The sequence below is a fragment of the Camelus ferus genome, chromosome 5, assembly GCF_009834535.1.
Source record: "Camelus ferus isolate YT-003-E chromosome 5, BCGSAC_Cfer_1.0, whole genome shotgun sequence".
Classification (NCBI taxonomy): domain Eukaryota; kingdom Metazoa; phylum Chordata; class Mammalia; order Artiodactyla; family Camelidae; genus Camelus; species Camelus ferus.
In genome coordinates, this window is record NC_045700.1 from 28,074,201 (window position 1) to 28,087,929 (window position 13,729).

The 13,729-nt window shown below is 34.8% G+C and overlaps 1 protein-coding gene across 3 annotated transcripts in view; it reads left to right on the top strand.

The window, feature by feature from the left end:
* Positions 1-12,400, top strand: part of EPC2 (enhancer of polycomb homolog 2) — a 97,490-nt gene extending 85,090 nt beyond the window's left edge. For all 3 annotated transcript variants that reach the window (XM_032479413.1, XM_032479414.1, XM_032479415.1), the window contains 4 exons: positions 7,061-7,197; positions 8,670-8,829; positions 9,796-10,129; positions 11,130-12,400. In XM_032479413.1, the coding sequence (XP_032335304.1) occupies positions 7,061-7,197; positions 8,670-8,829; positions 9,796-10,129; positions 11,130-11,202 (704 nt within the window). In that variant the 3' untranslated portion in view covers positions 11,203-12,400. The remainder of the gene's footprint in view (positions 1-7,060; positions 7,198-8,669; positions 8,830-9,795; positions 10,130-11,129) is intronic.
* The last annotated feature ends 1,329 nt before the right edge of the window (positions 12,401-13,729 follow it).

Below are 13,729 nucleotides of genomic sequence, written 5' to 3' on the forward strand. Positions count from 1 at the left end.
AGCTTTTGAAGCTGAAATGGATGAATACCTAATATGAGTTGAGGTGGCAGGATTTTAGAAAACTAAAAATAGTCGGTAAGAAGTTGATATTAGGTCAAATCTTTATTTCAGCCAACTCTAAGACATTGTTCAAATTATTTAACTTAACTGGAATTCTGTTACCAAAAATTACTCACAATAATTTTTGCCAAAAAGGGAGTTTAAAAACTTATCATATATAGGCATTTATAATTAGATTTGACCATAGATTTTTTTCTCTGCTAATGAATGTCCTAACCAAAAAGTAATTTTAATATGTTCCTTCTCTACTTGAACACGGCCAGATAGTTGCAGCTTTCTACTATACATTCCTGATACACTCCAGATCTATTTGACTTGACTCTTTTCCAGAAAATATATATATGTTGCTCATGTTATTGTATCATCAAAACTATTTGTATTGATTCAGAATGTAATGTAAATAAGTCCATAAATCAGCTCCAGAGTTTTAGGACACTACCATACGTCAGCCTAGAATAGGCATTTAAAGAATTATTTTAGGCATGCATGCGCTTTTCAGGGAACTTAAATCACAAATATGAGATGCTAACATCATAGACTTATTTTTGCCTTTCCCTTGCCATCAGAAAAAAATAGTGCAGTGTTTTTGGTCTGTGTAGTTTTTCCTGTCTTACGTTATATAATGGTGTTATGTCTCAACTTAGTATCATACCATTTCTTTCACCCTTGAAACATTTTAAGGCTTAAGCAACAACTAAGGTACATTAAAATCAATGTTTTGGAATCAAGTCTTTCAAATATATATTTAATTATTTGTTACTGGAGTATTTTGTTTGAAGTTTTTTTTTGTTTGTTTGTTTTTTGTTTTGTTTTTTCTCTGCTAACTGACCCTCTAGTTATTGAGGCCCCAAGGTGTTTCGGTTTTTTGGGGTTTTTTAACAAATTTCTTTTGTTTCAAAATATTAGGCTTAGTGTATAAATACATAATGAAACAAGTCTTTTAACAGCATTTTTGTAAACAAACAAAAAGCTGGGGCAGTTTTAACTACCCATCTGTATCATTTATACTCATTATATAGTTTCTCAGTTCTGGATAATTTTTAAATGGATTCAGTTATAGTTCAGCAAATACTGATAGAAACTCCTTTACTACCTAAAGAGAAGGATGTAGGGATTTTTAGAAAGTTTTATTCTTATATTTGATGATCACATAGAAAGGGATTGAATCCTCAGATGTTTGGTTTATTTTAATCCGTGTGTCTTGAACTCTTTTTCCTTCTGCTTATTCTTAGTAGACTTGGTCAGGAGAGCATGCGTATCTTTAAGAGTAACAGGACTGATATAGGACCGTATTTTTACCTGGCAGAGAGTGTCACTGAGCTAGACAAAATATAAGTACTGAATTTTCTGTTTCACAGCTGGGAAATCCCAGCAAATAAGGGGTTTGAGCTATTTAGAAACCTGATATGCTTGACAGTAATACTTACTTATATCACAAGTTTCTTAGTTCTTTAAAAAAAACTTAAATTGAGGATCGATGGCAAAGAATTTTCTTTTAGGTTGTTAATAACCCACTTAACGTTCTTCAAGTCATAATTGCTGTGTCCTGAATATTTTCAAATTATTATTTTCAGTATCATACTTGAATGGACTTAAAGGAAAAACAAATTGAAGTGTATGTATGTCCTAGGTATTAGTAAAAACTAAAACTGAAGACTTCATTTTAAAGCAGAGAGACACATCTTGTTAACTATTAAATAAAAGTATGTTTTCTTCATTGAAAACCTATTCCCAAAGAATAGAAGCAGTGGAAAGGAAAGATAGATGTGCTGAACATGGCAAGTAGATAACCAAGGAAAATTAATTTCATACATAATTATATAGGACGTAATACATGCAAAGCACTATGTTAAGTGTTTTTAAAAGTTGCGGACTTTTATGAGACAGTAATCCTTATCATCAAGGAGCTTATACATGGCTTATATATGGCAAATATTACATTCTTTATGTAAATAGATGATGAAGTTTTCAGCCAGTTGAAATTGCAGTATTTTTTACTCTCCTGAGATGCTGCTCCTAAATCCAGGCCTCAAAAAAAAAAAAGCTTCACATCTAAAAGTAGCTTTGCTTGTTCAGACTTGAAGGGCAGGATTAATTTATATTTAATCTTGGTTTACACTAATGCATGGTTGCAAGCTAACATGTTTCTTTCTTCTCTCATTTGTCTTAGTGTACTGAATAGATACTACCAGCTTTTGCTGAAGCTTTTGACTAGCTTCAAATATCTTAATATTATCAGTTTGTAAAATCACACCATTTTGGACAATTTTCCGAGAGAAATTCCTGGTTTTTAATTTTTCCAGTTTCTTTTCCGGTTCTTTCTTAAATTGACATAAAGTGTTTCAAGCATAAAAGTTTTAAGATAGGTAAAACTACTTTATAACAACTAGCTGAGGTACTCACAAGGATTTATTTTTTCAGTTAGTGTCACTTTCAAAGCTGAGAAATGGGTTCAGGCTTCATGAATTGTAAGATTTTAGTTTGACTGCTAAAGGAAATAATACTGAAATTTCAGTTGTAACTGTTGAGCTTGGATGTCAAATTTAAATGGATCTTTAGTCTGTTTTCTTTATCTTCACATCTCATTTGTTCCTCATTCCTCATCCCTCTCACCCCCACCTCACCTCCCATCTTCACCCTCATTACCTCACAGTTCTGTAGTTTATTCATTAATTGCATTATAGGATGTGTATAGTCCTGGACAGGTAATGCCAACTTTCAAAAGTTGGAAGATTGTCCTCAGAGTAGCCCCAGTGGATTTATGTAAACTTTTACCTGATTCCTTGCCATGACCTGGAAGGTTTAAAATAGGATCTCCTTCTCCCCTCCATGTAGCCCTAGAGCTGTCTTTTAAAACAAGCAAAAATGCATATAGTCAGTATTTCTTCAACAAAATATATATTAAAACTTTTGTAACAAAAACCTACCTGGTAGATAAAGAAGTGCTGAATAATATATTCATTTTGACTTTTCGGTAATCTCTACTACCACATTAGATTTTCTTCATTAAGCTACAAAAACTTGCTCTAGGCTAGTGTTTTTAAAAAGTCATTGCTTCTCAAGAATACATCATCTTAGCCCACCTTGAGAAATACTACATTAAACTTTACAAGATTATTTTTTAAAGGCAGCAAGTATAAGCACAAAAATCATATGTTTGTGTTCTCTTATGATGTGGTCATCCAGAAAATCCAGAATGTATTTCTATTAGATTTTTCTTTGTATTAGTTTGTCAGTGAAACAACAAGACAAGGTTAACAAATAACTTGTAAAGATTTCACACACAAGAATACATTCTCTGTGGGCCCAGGTTTAAGAAACAGTGATCTAGGGCTTCAGAATCAGTACACCAGTGTAAAATCTAATGGAGATACCTAGAGTATGTTTTTGATGGATCGCTGTCAGATTATGAGGAGAAGAGTGATAAGGGGTCAACCGAGCAGACCTTCTTATAAGAACCATGTACTTGAAAGGTAAAGGATGACATGAGGGATTCCTAGGATCTTTGAAGATAGAATCAACATTCTAAGGATGGTGACAGGTATTTTAAGAAAAGGTGCATGGATTCATATGAAGAATAAAGCAGGCTGATAAACCCAAGATAGGTAAAGAGCTGGATATAAGGATGGCCAGAAAGATTAGGGGCTTTAGTGAAAAACAGACTGTCAGTTATATACACAAAATATTTAGAAATGCACATATGTTACTAATGTGCAGAATGACACATTGGCATATGTAAAAGGGAAAATTCTGTATTAGGCCTACTAGAATGTGTTACCCAGGAAAAAACTTGAAAACTTTGTGCTTAGGGAAAGGAACACTTCCTATCTATCTGGAATAGAGAAATAATGCCACCTTCACAAAACAGATTGTAGTTACTTCTAAACTGACAGGACTTGGAGGTGTGGTATATGGTAGATTTGTGACCAGAATGAATTTTACTTGCAAGTTAGAACTTTTTAAGAGCAACTAGTGGAAAGAACTTGGCTTGGCCCTGTGCAGGAGAAACAGATAAGGTTTCTCTTTTCATACCTTCCCACTTCCTCTTTATGCCGCTGCCACACACCCAAAGCTGGGCCCCTGTCCTGTGTCTTGTTCCTAAAGACATTTCATCATTCTGTAACAGTACCTTTTCCTGACATATTTCAATGCTTTCCTCTTGGTGACTCAAAGTCAATGTAAGAAATAAATTTCTTATGAATGTGTTTCAGTGATTTATGAAGGGAAAAATAATTAGTGGAGGAGGTGCTTTCAACCACTTTATCATCCTCCATCTACCAGTAAAGTCGACCCTGAGGATGGTAATTCAGTACTGCGTGTGTGTCATTAAAACTATACATTTCTTACCACTTGAGTTAAAATAATACTAAACAATGCTCTAGAAAATTCTGAACAGGAAACATAAGATTTTTTCAAGCACAAAACACCTCATAGTAAAAAAAGAACTAGATGTCAAGAATGACTCTAACATGCCGCAGCTTGAGGTGAGGGGTAAAAGGAAAAAAAAATGTCATATTTTAAGCATATCTGTATTTTGGAATTAAATTAAGCTTACATCAGTGGTTTTCAACTAGTAGCAGGATCAGGTATGAGAATTTTGGTATCAGAGTAAGCCTAAGTTTTGAAAGGTTGGGCAAAACTTGACCATTAATGTGAATAATTTCAATTGAATCTTGGTTGGGATTTTCTGAGTTTATTTTTAGGAGTTTTCTAATGGCGAAAAGGATAGGGTTCCTGAACAAACTAATGGTTTCAACAAGACAGGGCAGTAAGACATCCCCCCAAAGGAAATTTTATTAGTATCCCCTTTTAATATTTTGATAAATGATCATCTGTTCTTAAAGGCAAGTAGAACAGCTCCAGTTGGCAACACTTTGTCAGCCATGGACTACTAAGCAAAAGTAATTTTTTATTAAAAAAGTGATCTGTTCTTTCTAGTAATTTATGTGTATACTTTATTCTTATAAAAGATTTTTATGGTTGTATGACTTAAAGATTTTGGGGAAAGAAAAGATTCTCATTCTCATTTCTTTATCAGTTTTGAAACAGCTGCTTGAAAGTATATTTTCTTCATTTGGTTTATTCCTCACTTAAAATTAACCACTATAATTCTCACCTTTTCATTGCAACATAAACCTTAGCTCTGGACAAACGTAACGCGGGATTTGAGAGAGTAGATCATACTAACACCAGATTCCAAGTTCATTTCTTCTGAATTGGTACACTGTTTTTACACATAGGGCTTGAACAGATTTATTTGGGTTTAACTTAAGACTTTTCCTTCCTGCCTTTGTATCTAATAAACTTTTTCATCTCTTTCCCAAGGTTTTCAGACAGCTGGAAATTCATGAATACTTCACATTTTCATTTGATTTTGAAGATTTTAAATTTAGAATTAAATTTTTTTCATTTACAAATAGAACACTTGCAGTGAATGTAACATGTGCAGAGAAAGACATTTGATTTTGTTTGTAATTCAGTAACATAACTAATGTGTACTTCAGAAATACAGGTAATATTAAAATTGTAGAGTAAGCACTGTCATAGGCCCAGGTTTTTTAATCTTCTAAAAATAAAACTGCTGTCTATCTAAGAACTATTTTTCCAAGATAGTCCAGTACTAATTTTAATGATAACATTGCAGAACAGAAATGATGCCATATCTGAAACTCTATCCATCCCTGGGACCTAACTCCTTTTACGTACAAAATGAGCTATATTGTGCATAACTTCTTGTATGCCTAATTTACCATCAAAAAATTTTTTTTAAATTTCTATTTTGTGATCCTGCTAAACGGAAAACTTGGCAGGGGTTGGTTAAGTAACCTTGGTTGAGGGTGTAGTCTTCTGTCTAGACTCCTTTAGGAAATATTGGTTAGATTGCTCAATTATATTTAAAAGTTGACTCATATTAGCTGGTATTTCTTAACATGTATCTTTTCTTCCCAGCCACACTGTAGGACTTTATAGCAGCGACACTCTTCTTTATTTTACCCCTGTATTCACTCTTAACTCTTAATGCAGTGCTTTTCATCATAATAGATAGTAAATACTTGTTGATTGAGTGAAATCATTAGGAGACAGGGAAAAAAGCAATAAAGAAAAGTAGAGTAAAATTACTCAAGTAGTATATATATTCTGATGTGATTTAATGTTTTGTGACTCTGATAATAAACTGACTTCTATAGAGATAGGTCTAAATCAGTTTATCGGTGATCTACTTAAATGTCAGTGAATGAAAGTTCATTTACATCTCATTTCATGAGAAAAAGTGTCTCATGACTTTTTCTTAACTAACCTTTTAAACAAAAGTTTTAGATGTCGTGATTTTATTTGACATTTACTTTTAACACAGTTGGTAACAGCATAATTGATTACATCTCAGGATGTATTTTTAATTTTCTAAAAACTACTCTGATTTCTAGCCCATGTTTTTATAGATAGGACTTATTTTAGGCATCAAATCTGTTGGCTTAAACTGTGGTTTATGGTTATGACCATTTTTGTCCTCTACTCTTATTTATAATAGGAAAAAAAATTATTTTCACTCCTGTGTCATAGATGAAAACCAGCAGTAAACATCATTTAGTCTTGCAGGTGGTCCTGCTTTCTTATTAAGGCTATAACTTAGTCATCATTATTATTTGCATTAATAAATCACAGGTTTTCTCATTATATAGTTTACTTTAGTGTAGAGAATTACATGATCTCAAAGATACTAAGTTTGAGTAAATGGTAGAATCCTCCTGTTAGAACTATGTCACACAGTAAAAACTACATACAGGAACTTTTTTTATCATGTGATATTAGAAGGTCGTGGCTATAAGCATAAGCCACTTTGGCCGAAAGATTTGTCATCTTTCTTCGGTTCTTTGCTGCTGATGTATGTTGTGATTTGGAATTGCTTTTCATCGTAATTGTGGAATAATTTTATATTGTATTCTACTTGTTAAAAGTACTTTGCAACATACTCATTTCTGAAAATAATGTCCTTTACCAGTGACAGGAGGCATCACGGAAGAGCAGTTTCAGACTCATCAACAGCAGTTAGTTCAGATGCAGAGGCAGCAGCTTGCTCAGCTTCAGCAGAAGCAGCAGTCCCAGCATTCCTCGCAGCAGACGCAGCCAAGAGCACAGGTAAGCCTGTCTTAACCGTGGGCACGTCTCCTCCTTTCTTTCTTAATTAGTTTTGTTCAGTTTTAGTCAGGTCACAGAAGAGAACCTTGATATTGCCATTCTTGATTTTGGAGATCGAACTTAAGTGTCTTTTCAGTTAATTTACATAATTTTAAGTCACTAGTTTATATTTTATGAGAGGAGAACAAGAGCCAAGTAAGGTATTTTGAATTTAGGAGAGAAATAACTACATACTTGGGGGAAGGGTTATTAAGGATTCATAGAAGTAATTATATACTCTTAGAACCACCATCTGCCACCCCCACTCTCCCCACCAAAATATTTTTTCCAAGGATATAACTATCCAGACTCCTTCCTAAACTGTGTTTAAGTGCCACATGCATGTGCCCCACGAGCTGAGAGGTAACTGTCTTGACTTGTGCAGTAAATTCAGACAAAATAGCCCCTTGCCTGTTTGAATCACATTTCCCTGAAGAGAAAATTGCCACTAGGTGAAGTTTTCCACAGGTACCACTGAATGATTGGCACTAGGGATAAGAATGAAAATACCTAATAAAACGGTAATTGCCAGAAGAAAGAAGCCCTGACAACACCTTGAAATGAGCCTTTAAGACTCATTTGGGACGTCTGGCCTCCAGAACTGTTTGAGAATAAATTTCTTTTGTTTAAGCCATTAAAAACAAAACTGGAATTAAGAAGTATGTTTCAAATTTGAGCCATCTGAAAAAAATAAACCTAGTGTTTTATGTCTTAAGTTTTGTTGCTCCATCCGTAATTCTAAAGTAATAACTGAGATCGATTCAGTCTTTGTTGGATTCTGTGAGCTCTCAAGCCAGTATCTGCCCATGGTAATTCAGCTCATTCTCGAAGGGTCAGTATACTGACCCTGGAGATCCTGAGTCTAGCAATACGAAAATCTCAGCGACCCTTGGACCCCTCACCCATCCAGTTGACTTTGGGGCTGGCGCACATTCAGGGGCTATTATTGACTGTCAATAACAGCTAACCGGTTTTATACAGAATCAAGAGGAACTTGACCATTAAACGTGCCTTTGTTTGCCTTTTCTGAATCTCAGGTATTCCAGCCTGCTGCAGGGTTAGGCCAAGACACATTTTTACGTTGGGACAAAAATGGCTGTCGTTCATCTGTGATTTCATTTTGCCCATAGTGTCTAGGTTGTCAGTTTTTATAAAGGTGTTTGTTAACACTTATTGGGAAAATGAATAGAGCATGAAAGGTTTAGGTTGTTTAATCCCATCATTCTTTCTCAGAAATAATTGCTTCCCGGTTTTTAGTCACTTCCCTGTTTCATATGACAAAAATCGTCTTTGGAGTCCTAGATCTCTTAATCTGAACACTTACATAACTGTTCAAGATGAAAAAGACAACAGCCTTTTGGGTTTGCTCATTTCTCAATGTGTTTGTGAAATCACATCTAAAAAGTTGAGGGTTTAATTTTGTTTATTTCTAGGGCTCAAGCACCTCTGACTGTATGTCTAAAACACTCGACTCAGCCAGCGCCCATTTTGCTGCATCTGCAGTGGTCAGTGCACCTGTTCCAAGTCGCAGTGAGGTAGCCAAGGAGCAGAACACTGGCCACAACAACATAAATGGTGTCGTCCAGCCTTCAGGTAAGCCTGTTGTTCATGTGACACTTAGTAGCTCAAAGTTGTAACTCAGTGATTTGAGGTATAGGTTTTGTTTTTCAAATCCAAGGGGAAAATGTTGAACAAGAAATCGGTTAGGACTCTTTATATTTTCTGTGGATATGTGTGGTGGAACAGCTGGATGTTTCTGGAACTCACATAGAGCCTGCTCCCTGTTTCCTCCCACACCCATGGGTTACCTGCCCGGGTAACTCTCCACCCTGCTTAGCTTTATCCACATACTGCCAGTTGCCTCACATCTTAAGAAACACACATCGAGCTAATCGCAAACCATCATCATTGAATCATCTGTATGTTTATAAAAAGGTAAAGTATAACCCAGGATGGTCTATCAATAAGTTTGAAATTGGGTTTAACTTTCCCAGTTTACATACTCACAGGCTTGCTTTCTCTGACTTCTCTTGAAATTCAGTATTTTCTCTTGACTCTTCCTCTTGCTTCCTCTGACGACTCCTCTTTCTGCTTCTCACTACCCTGCTTACTCAAAGACTTGCTGTTCCTATCAGACCCTAGCATTTTCCACTTGCTTTTACATGTCCCATGGTCACGATTGCTCTTCCTTGCTGATGTTCATGCATTGGGTAAATTCTAATGGAAGCCCATTGGTCGTCTCCACCTGCCCTCGCCTCCAGAGAGGACCTCTCTGTCCTAGTAGGCATGTTCCAAATATGGGAGGCTGTAACAGGATACTTTGCAAAACCCTTTTATGGGGGCCAGTAGAAGAGACTGTCTTTGGGGTTTTCACAGGTGAATAGGTTGTACTTACTGATCAGAAGCTCTCTTTGGAGAGGCCATCATGTGGAAGGTTAATTTGGTATTTAGCTAGATTACAAATGTTTGCATTTCTTTTTATTTTAAACTCCTAATTTTTTTGTTGAAGAGTTTAATTAATGTCTCATAATGTGAATTGAATGATTTTTCCCCCTTCAGGAACCTCTAAAACATTATACTCCACCAACATGGCTTTATCATCCAGCCCAGGGATTTCAGCTGTACAGCTTGTAAGGACAGTTGGCCACACCACTACAAACCACTTAATCCCAGCATTGTGCACAAGCAGTCCTCAAACACTTCCCATGAACAATTCCTGCCTGACAAATGCAGTGCACCTCAATAACGTCAGTGTTGTTTCTCCGGTCAACGTGCATATCAATACACGGACTTCAGCACCATCGCCAACAGCCTTAAAACTTGCCACAGTTGCTGCCAGTATGGACAGAGTGCCAAAGGTTACTCCTAGCAGTGCCATCAGCAGCATAGCAAGGTGTGTGTGTGTGTGTGTTTCAAATATCATTCTGTCCCTTTCTGCTGGCTGTTCTGTGGGAGGAAAAAGACATTCTTTTTTAACTGCTCAAGCAGTAGATGTCTTGTCAATTGATTGATTTACTTTTCAACAGATACTGTGAATGTCTGCTTAGTCTCAAGCTCTGTGACTTAGACCATTTGAGGCCACTAGTAGGATATTTAAATGCCAACCAGAATTGTTAAAAAAAAAAAAAAAACCACAAAGAAAAAAACCACATCAACTTGGGAACCATCAAACAGAAAATGATACATCAGTCTATTTTAGAAGCTTCAATTATTCTACATTACTTCTTTGTAGTTTAGACAGTCTGGAAGGTTAGAGTGGGTATTAGTTTCCAGAGCTTTAGTTTTCAAATCAAAATTTGTGTTTTCTTCAACATTATACACAAAGGGAAAGTAGATTATTCTACATATATTTTAAAATGGAGAATATTCTGGGATTAACTAAATCTATGATAATGTATTTTCAGAGTATGTTTTTTTCTTTCTATGACACTAATGCACAAGAACAGTGAATGAGAAAAAAATTGATTTGCGTGGATTAATAACTACATGACCTTAAACCTGTAAGACTGAACTGTAGTGGAAAGTAATTTAAGTAATATTGTGCTCCTGATGATCATTCTTTTTGAGTCTCACATGCTATGTGTATTGTAAAAAACTTGGATTGTGCTATGTTACTATATTTCATAAGTAATTCATCATTGGCTTCTACTGAAATATTATGTTAAGTTGCTGTCTTCCCTAAGTAGTTATAATCAAGTACTTAGAAATTAATAGGATTTCTTAGCTGAAGAAAACTTTTCCTTATTCCTGTATAGAAATTATACAAATGGGAGATGTTCTTGAAAAGTTCATGTTTAGTTGTAATTATGTAAAAATGCATCTGTAAATACTAAGTGATAAACTCCACGTTCTAGAGAGTATTAATGTTTATTTTACTCTTTGCCTTATTATAGAGAGAACCATGAACCAGAAAGATTGGGTTTAAATGGAATAGCAGAGACAACAGTAGCTATGGAAGTGACATAACCTAAAACATGTGGCTTTGACCTGTGCTGATGGTGTGCAGTCATTCATATTCCAGCTGAATGCAAAAGGCGACACTCTGTGGATCACAGAGCGTAACAATGGACCTAAATGGACTACAGTATATCGGATGTTAAATCGATATATGGTGTATATTTTGTAAAATTGGGGAAATCACTACCTTGTAAAATAGTTTATTTGTATCATCAATATTATTTCTGTTACTTGAATAAGTAGATATTCATCATCATGCTTTTGCACTTGAATTTGCAACTGAATGGATTTTAAAAAATAATTCTTTAATGGGATCATGAGCATGAAATGGGATCCTGCATCACTTGTTTTAACTATTTATTTTGCCATGTTTACATTTTGTATCTTGTAAAAATAAATCCAACTTTGTGTCTAAAAAGTTAAAGATTCATAGCTAGGAAATGAAATTCTTGTAATTTTTTTCTAAAGGAACTGTAAAGTTTTCACTTGGTTCATTTTGTTTCACAATTTGACTAGATGGACTTTTTGGTAAATACTTTAGTGGCATTTCACTGTCAAATATGAAGTTCAAGGCAAAATAGTATTTTCTATTACTGTGCAGGGGAAAGGGATGGATCGATACATGCAAATTTAATGTAGTAATTCACTTTTCCATATATTTTGAATGTATATTTCTATTTATAATACCAGTTTATAAAAAACAATTACACAGAAAAAAAAAGGACTAGGAAAAATTATGCATCTGGCACATTTAAACTGTGCAGATAAGAAAATTTTTCAAGGATTACATTTTATCTGAAGACTGCGTATTTTAACTGGCTTTAAAACTGTAACACACCACATAAAGGATATTTTACCAGGTATGTATTGCATTATATCATTGCAATAATTATTGGAAGTCTAGATATCGAGCCATCCCAGGTGTTGGGAGGGGGGGAGGGTTGTGGCAAGATTGTCTTTTCCATTTTGGAGCATTTTCCTGTGGCTACAAGGCAAGTAACGGGTTGGAAAAAGTCTGACTGTAAGCGTTGGACACCTTCACAGTGTAGTGTTTTAGTGACTTTTTTTTATACGGTTCTTGTAAATTAGATACGTGTAGTGGTGTTTCAGAATGTTTGTTTATGCACTAGTTCAGACAACTTTCCCTGTTACTTGTTCTTGATAAGTGAAAACTGCAGGGAAATAAAAATACATATCAAAACATGGACATGCTGCATATGTGTTTATTTCACAGTGTGCACACAGCGTAAGAGAAAACTGAAGGGAGATGACAGCACTTAACGGCACTTTTCATTTTCACAGTGCTGTCCAGGCATTAATGAAAAGGATTATAAGAAGCTCATCTGTGGGCACTGTTGGGTTTCAGATAATCCAATATAAACTACCTTTGATACGAAAAGTCCTTAAAATATTTTATGGAATGTAAGTAATTTGCAGTATAACATTCATTGAAATCTCATAAATGAGCCTCATTTTATAAATAAAAGTTTAGAGTAGAATTATATTGCGGGGGGGGTTGTCAAGTAAGTGCTGGGAAATGGTAAATATTTTTAATGAATATGATTAAAAGCATTTCAAACTTCATAATTTTATACTTTACATTTTTTATACCTGCAGTCCTGAAAGTTGTAAATTGATATGTCAGTTGAATTAATGGGCCACGGTTTCTGCTGAGAGTGGTTTTTATTCAGATCCTAAATGTATAAAGCGATTTATGGTCAAAACCATAGGAAAAAATAAATTTAATTTCTTCATTGGTTGTGACCTGACAGGATCCATGCTCGTTTCTGCCATTCTACCTCTGGAGTTACTCATTGCTGATATAAAGAAAATAATTTTGATTTGATGTGTATTATGACTGTGTTCCTTCTGCCTTTAGTTGGATGTATCTCCTTGCTATTAAGAGCTTAAAACAACTTTAGTGTCAATTTCAGAGAAAACTTTTTTTCCATTTTACCGAAGTAAAGCATGAAGTCAGTTTGCCTTAGGTGATAGACATGCTATAAATAATTTAAGTAAAACAAAGAACTATCCATTTGTACAGTTTCTGAAGATGTGGCAAATCTAGAATTTATCAAAAACTAATGACCAGATTTGTTTTTTGGTTTGGGACTGTTGGGGGGGGGGTTTGTTTTTGTTTTTGTTTTTGTTTTTGTTTTTGTTTTTTAAGTAAAATAGAAAAAGAAGCCTTCCCTATTTTGGTGGTTGTAACTGTTTCACAGATTGCATTTCAGTTACTTGCACACACGTTTTTCCAGTGCTTTTCAAAACCTTAAGTGACAGATACTTGTTTTTATGTTACTAAATTGAAGAAGAATGTATTTTTTGTACAGGCTCTCCACTGGGCAATGCTACCATTTCTTGGTTTCCTGAGGAAACTAATGTTGGTACTTATAGTTTAGTAAGCTTACAGAGTCCTTGGAATGTGTTTTTTGATGGAGTGGATATTAGGTTTGTTTCTTTGTTTTTTAAACAGAGGGGTAATTCTGATGTGCTGGAATATCTTATAATTGAGCATAGATAAAAATACTTACAA